Source organism: Nannobrachium achirus (assembly GCF_963921795.1).
Source record: "Nannobrachium achirus genome assembly, chromosome: 9".
In the NCBI taxonomy this organism is placed as follows: Eukaryota; Metazoa; Chordata; class Actinopteri; order Myctophiformes; family Myctophidae; genus Nannobrachium; species Nannobrachium achirus.
This window is the reverse complement of record NC_137818.1, coordinates 11,312,841-11,320,183: the sequence shown is the minus strand read 5'-3', so window position 1 is coordinate 11,320,183 and position 7,343 is coordinate 11,312,841. Positions and strand designations below refer to the sequence as shown.

The following is a 7,343-nucleotide window of genomic DNA, read 5'->3' as shown; positions in this document are numbered from 1 at the left end:
GCATTTTGACAACAAATTATGCTGTTATTTGTTCCAAGAACTTTATAACTTGTATATATATAAAATGTCACAATGGGACATAGCTCTGTTTACACAATGCTGTACCCCCTCCAACTGTATATGTTCCCCATTTTCAACTGTTTTTGAGCGGTGGTAAACCGCTCCATAGAGAGGCTGTGCGTGTGTCCGTAGCCTTTTTCCTCAGCGTTTTACCATAGTAAAACGTGTGTGTGTAGCATAGCCTGTACATCCTAGACTCAAATCCTAGTCTGAAGACGTTATGCAAGCACGACCACCGCTCACTTCACATTGGGTGTGATTTTTATTTTATTTGTGACACTTGCTTTGCAATGTAAACGTATGTTTTCTCATGCCAATAAAACTCCTTTGAATTGAATTGATAATTCAATACATAACAGTCCAATATTGCCATAATAATACTGTACGCTAGTACTGACCGTTTGTGTTTGTGTGTGTCCTACAGATCTGGGAGGTGAGGCATCATGACGGCTGAACAACAGAGGCAGCGCTCTCTGTCCACTGCTGGGGAGTCACTCTACCTCGTGCTGGGAGTGGAGAAAGTGGCCACGCCTGATGACATCAAGAAGTCTTACAGGTAAAAAGACATGTTATGGAAATAATATGTAGTCCATTCGGAAGATGAATGCAGAAGTCCTATACATTAATTTTCTTCATTGACTTTAACCCATTTAGGCCTAAAATTAGTGGATGCTTTAACTATTAAAAAATAGCAGATATACAAGCTCACAGCGCGGCACCGAGTGCCGCGCTGCGAGCTTGTAGATCTGCTATTTTTGAAAAAGTTGTGAAAATGTGAGCAAATCTTTCAATATATGTATTTTCAAAGCGAACGGTTGTAACTCAAATTTTGCTTCTGGGTGGTCCCTGCCCTGGAACTAGATATTTTGAGATGTGGGTCCATGGCCAAATAAATATCATTTTGGGGGTCCTTCACATGTCATATCAACCTTCACTTTGCTCAAACAAAGGTTTGAGCACCACTGACATAGAGGTCTCTCAAGAACAGACTAACTGGGCTCCAGTTAAGTGAAAAGGACCCTTTCTTTGACGATGGCTGGCCAGATTGCTGACATAGAAACATAGGTTTTTCAAAAAACCTTAGAAGGATTCAAAAGACACTTATAGAATCGGGTCAAAATTCAAATTTTCACGATTTTTCTAAAATAGCAGCCGCGCTGTGAGCTTGTATATCTGCTATTTTTCAATAGTTAAAGCATAAAATAATGATACACAATATAGTGTACCCGTTCTGAATGGGTTAATTGTGGGCTCACTGAAAGCGAGCACACCTATGTTATCTTCATTATTTTTATCTATCAAGTTCTCCTCGACAGGCAGGGCCCTTAGCCAATGAGGTGCAGCCAAAGGGTAGATCTGTATGCCCATACATGGTGTTAAATGGTGTTACATTAACTAGAAACAGTATTTCTAGATAAAAAATAAACTTTTCCCAAACTTGGAGTTGACTGACATCATAGACCACATGAGTCTGCCACAGTATGTCCTTATACTGTATGAGCATTCCAAGATATGGGCTTGATATTGATGACATCGGGGATCTCCATAATGGCCATTAATTAAAAGACGGAATTCATTTGCGTGTGTGACTCACGTCATAGTAACCACACTTGCAATTTCCAATTGCATCTTTTGCCAGACCCATGAAATGGGTGGGCCTACATAAGCAAATGTCGGTCTGTCCGGGTTTTCTATATAAAGGGTATATATGATGATGACATGATGATGACATGCCTACAAAAGGCATGATGTCATAAATGATGATGACAGACAGGGGGTTGGCAGAACCGGGGTCTGGCACAACCAGGTTGACCGCCAGACCCAGAGGGTCGGCCTACATAAGGCTTTGTCTGTCTGTCTGTCACAAATGATGATGACATGAGGGAGGGACAGACAGCCTATAAAGGGACAGACAGCCTATAAATGTACCATTAAATTTATAGGCCCAGAGGGTTGGCAGAACCGGGGTCTGGCACAACCAGGTTGACCTGGTCTAGTTTAGTTACATGTTAACATTATGGTCAAGAAAAAAACAAAACAAGCCTAAAAAAACAATTACAAATGACCAAGGTCTGTGCACATAGCCATCATATCGTCACTGTCTGGCCAAAACCTCTTGTTCAAACTCAATTTTTGAGGTTTTAATTTTTTTGGCAAAAATCAGAGCTATTGAACACGCTTCACAGCTGAGTGTTGGTTAAAATAATATTGAACCAATGGAAAGTAGAAAAATTGCTTGGGACAACACCTCCTAACTCCACTTGAGCTCATTTTCCCAAAAAAATGAACATTTTGGAGTTAGGAGGTTTCGTCCCGTTTTCCCAAATATGAACATTTTGGAGTTAGGAGGTTTTCGGCCCGACAGCAGAGATATCTATAGGTCAGTCGCTGTAGCATCAATTGGACAGAAGGTGGCGGGAAAGATGTACGGGGAGAGTTAAGTGCTAAGGGCTGAGGTGGAGTCTGAAGACGTGAGTCTTCAGATTGCAACGGTGGGAATGAGTCGGCGGTTCTGAGTTCTGACTTTGTTCCACAGTTTGGGAGCCAGGAGGAAGAAGAGTTTATCTGAGTGAGCCGGGAGGGGGTTGGATCAGGCTGTGAGGCTATGGGGGGAGGCGCTGTGCCTTTGGTTGCTTTGCAGGTCAACATCAGTGGTTTGTACTTTGGTGACACGAAAATGCGATGCCTTCCATGCATCACCCATTGTGAACAGAATCCGCTTTATTGTGACATCAAATCAACTCCATAATTTGTAGTTTTCATGAAAGTGGAAGAAGAATAGAGACAGAACAAAGACATTCCAATAATATACCAACGTTCTTAGTAGTGTGAATAAATATAAATATACATACAGTATCGTTGCTGTCGGGCCGAAACCAGCTCTTCATTTTTCAACATATTTTTAATCGTTTTCTTTAATAAATCAGTACTATTGAACCTCCTTATGTCCATGTATGTGTGGTTTACAAATATTGAACCAATGCAAAGTATTAAAAAGGCTTCTGATTAAACCTCCTAACTCAATTGGATCCTAAAACTGTCAGTCAAACCACCTAACTCCAAGATCAGATGGAAAGAATCTCCACTTTAATGGTCATTAACCTCCTAACTTCACTTGAGCTGTATTTGGCTAAAGTGATGATAACATAAGGACACAAGTATCTTACAATGTATAAAGTTACCGTTCCAACTTTGATGAAAGGGGCATTGTGTTGTTTAAAAACATGAAAACATGTTTTCATTTCCCCAAAAGTTAATATTGTGGACATAGCTATAGTGTGGACATAGCTGGTTTCTGGCAACGATATGCATATACAGTATAGGCAGTCATGAGAAAGACAGTGGAATGAGGCAGTTATAAAGCTGCATAAATATAGTAATAGGCAGGCATTGACACTAAGGCTTGCCCATCTGCCACCGGCAGGTAAATAAAACCTTTGGGCAGGTGAAGTTTGCTTTCAGGTTGCCCGACCGGGCAAGTGCTCATTTGAACAGTCTATAAACACAACAAGACATATCTGCCTAAACACCTGAACGTGGCCAGCGTGCTCCGTCTTCTGGTCTGTGGAATGTAACCTATGTGCTGTTTTTACTGTTGCTACACTTAAAAATGTAAAATGACAAGTGTGAAACCATAGACGTATTCAATCATAGCTATGTAGGTATTTGGTATTTGGATTTGTAAGTACTGAGTTACAATATGACATTTTTATCGCACAGCCCCAGAAAGTAAAGAAATAAGTGTTAAATTGAGCCGTAATTAAAATCTTACCTATCATTTTATAATGGGTGATTTACTTTTCGGGCAAGTAGGCATGACCTTTGGGCAAGTAGAACATGACCTGTACTTGCCCAACAGGCAAGTGCCTCTGAGACCTCAGTGTCAACCCCTGTAATAGGTATATGTACAGGATAACAACAGGATGGTATACAGTAGTAAGGATTTGCCACGCTGTCCCTTGTGTCCCTCAGGAAACTAGCATTGAAGTTCCACCCCGATAAGAACCCTGACAACCCGGAGGCGGTGGACAAGTTCAAGGAGATCAACAACGCTCACGCCATCCTCAACGACCCCACCAAGCGCAACATCTACGACAAATACGGCTCCCTGGGCCTGTACGTGGCCGAGCAGTTTGGGGAGGAGAACGTCAACACATACTTTGTGCTGTCCAGCTGGTGGGCCAAGGTGAGACTTTCGTCGCCGTGTCATTTCGTCACCGTCAAGCAAAAACCTTGTAACTCCAAGTTTCACATTTGCATGTTTTTTCTGTCGATTAAAGCCCTACATCATACAAAAGTGTCGCACTAAAGTAGTGAAAATAGCAGATCTACAAGCACACAACGCCTCGTGATGCGAGCAAATATGCAAGCTCACAATGCATCCCGATGTGACGCGATGTGTGAACACAATAGATTATTTTAATATCCGTTGGAGGAAACGACAAAACGTGTGATGTCATGGCTCACGTGCAGACTCCGTGCAGCCATGTTACCATGGCGAATGTAAACAAGGAAGTACAACGGCGTCACTCGTCTATCAGGCACATCACAGCATTTTCAATGCTGGCGCGTTTCCATGTAGACGCAGAATAACAAGTGAGAACGCAACAACATTTCGCCGTTATCTCTAGAGACCGTTGTCGAGTACACGTGGCCTCAGCTGTGAGATGTGTTTTTGCTTTTAACACCTGCGTACAGTATGTCTGATTACACTGTTCAACGTCTCTCTTATCTGTTCAACATCAGCTTAACACATTTCTCTCCTCCTGTTTTCTTCTCCCCTCCACTAATGTCACCGTCTCCTCTCCACACACACACACACACACACACACACACACACACACACACACACACACACACACACACACACACACACACACACACACACACACACACACAACCACAAGATATGTAACATAAATAGTTTTTTGACGAACGGGCATGATTGCACTCATTGCAGCCTAAATGTGACAAAAACAGATCTACAAGCTCATTGTATCGCAATTCTATGCTTTATTTTTGCTACACTGCCTGTCTTTGGGCATTGCACATACCATAGGAGTAAGACTCGTTATTGCACTGAATGGTTGTTATATAGGCCTGGAAATTGGGTTAAATATTCTGGAAAGGTTTGGAAAGTGTGGGAAAAATGTGTGGGAACCCTGGTTTTAATAGTTTGTGTCAAGATGATGATACATGTGCTGGACCTGTTTATTGGGCTTGTGTTTTACAATGTACACTCTATTTTATATGAATCGTTTGTATGAATCAAAGTAAATCTTTTAAAATTGTTTGATATTTCATAATTACGCAGGCTCTGTTTGTGTTCTGCGGCCTGGCCACCGGCTGCTACTTCTGCTGCTGCCTGTGTTGCTGCTGTAACTGCTGCTGTGGGAAGTGTAAACCTCGGCCCCCCGAGGGCCACGAGCAGGAGTTCTACGTGTCCCCCGAGGACCTGGAGGCCCAGCTGCAATCTGACGAGAGAGGTGAGGACAAGATAACAAATGTAGGAAGTGAAATCTTCCAATATACTTTGTGCATACACTGCAGTGTTGTTTTTGGCAGGCATTTTAGATTTAGTCTTAGTCTTAGTCTTTTTGACGAAATGCTTATTAGTTTTAGTCAGATTTTAGTCATTTATATCCTTGATAGTTTTAGTCTAGTTTTAGTCGACTAGAACTCAAAAGGTTTTAGTCAAGTTTTAGTCGACGAACCCACACAAAGGTTTTAGTCCAGTTTTAGTCAATAGTTTTAGTCAAAAAGAAAAATGTGTCTTTAAATAAATAAATTAAGTATGAGACATTGGAAATAATCAAAGTTGACAGGTGCAATTGAATTCATGAAGCAATAGATGTACCGGTAGGCTAATAACAAGTGTATATTACACCTGCCCCATCCTATTGTATGCACAGTTCACACAGGAGGCAAAATAATAATAATAATCATAATAATAATAATAATATTGTAATATAATATAAGAATACAATATGCGAGTGAATGTTAACCTGGTGAAATGCTAACCTGCCAACGCTGGTGAATGTTAACCTCTATGCCTAAACCTAACCCAAACCCTAACCCTAACCTCAGTAACCGTGACACTGGTGAGTAGCTAACCTGCCGATGCTGGTGACCCTCCATCGTCATCACCGAAAACAACCGCTCCTTTCACCTGCATCTTCTACGGATTCCATAATAGCCTACTGCAAACGTTGTCAGTAGCCAGACACTCAGCCTGTATTTTCATTCTTTGTCACTCCATTATTTATGAACATATTCTTTTAATGGGCGTGGCTAGCAATTCAGGGGTATTTTACGGGACGGTTTTTCAGGTATAGCGCCAACCAGGGGCCAGGTGCCGGGTTGACCTGAATTCCATGGGACAGGGCCGGGCCAGGCTGGGCCCCACATTTTAGGCCTGTGCAGGGATCAACTACCTAACCCCTAAATGTCTAATCCTATCTAGGGATGGGACAATATGAACATTTCATATCACGATTTATTGTGTCCAAAGAAATCGCGATTTACGATATTATCGTGACAATCAAAATATCCATTATCCTGGGTCGGAACATTTACCAAGAAATTGCCGATCTACAAGCTCACAGCGCGTCGCAACGCGACGTGTCGTGAGCTTGTAGATTGGCAATTTTTTGGCAAAGAGATTTGGTAGAGAGTGAAAAAAAGACTGTATCAAGTACGCATCTTAAGTTCGTTTTACCAATAGAGGGTTTAAATGTTACCACATATGCAGCTCGGCAAATAAAAGGTGAATTGAACCCAGTGCATGACGGAGGACGATTTCACGATTAATTCAATCTCCACGATACGATTATCGTGAGTGTTTTTTTTTCACAATAAACGATGATATCGCTTATCGTCCCATCCCTAATCCTCCTATCCCGTCGTTTTCTCCCGACAGAGGCCGGCGGCGAGCCGATCGTGCTGCAACCCTCGGCGACAGAGACGACCCAGCTAACGGCGGACGGCCACCAGTCCTACCGAACCGACACCGGCTTCAACTAACCTGCACCCTGCTGCCTGCGCGGGGGGCCACGTCCCGGCCCCCCGCCCGCGGCCCTATACCGCCTGCTTCCCTGCTCCAAAACCCGAAGACGAATGAGAGGGGCGGCGACCCGTTTCCACTGCTGAGCCGAGAAAAGCCGCGCAACCTTTTTAGCAGAGAGAGAGAGAGGGAGAAGCAAGCGCCGTCCCTGACAGGAACTCATTACGATTGATTCCCCTTCTCCACGTTCCTCCTCTTGGCCAGTGGTTCTCAAACCTTT

The 7,343-nt window shown here is 42.8% G+C and overlaps 1 protein-coding gene across 1 annotated transcript; it reads left to right on the top strand.

Annotated features, from left to right (window-relative positions):
* Window positions 1–503: 503 nt before the first annotated feature.
* On the top strand, window positions 504–7,083 carry dnajc5aa (DnaJ (Hsp40) homolog, subfamily C, member 5aa; the record flags this gene model as incomplete). Its single annotated transcript, XM_080733568.1, has 4 exons — window positions 504–616; window positions 4,033–4,246; window positions 5,375–5,546; window positions 6,980–7,083. 4 exons carry the CDS (start codon window positions 504–506, stop codon window positions 7,081–7,083), a joined length of 603 nt encoding a protein of 200 aa, XP_080589694.1.
* Between the last annotated feature and the right edge of the window lie 260 nt (window positions 7,084–7,343).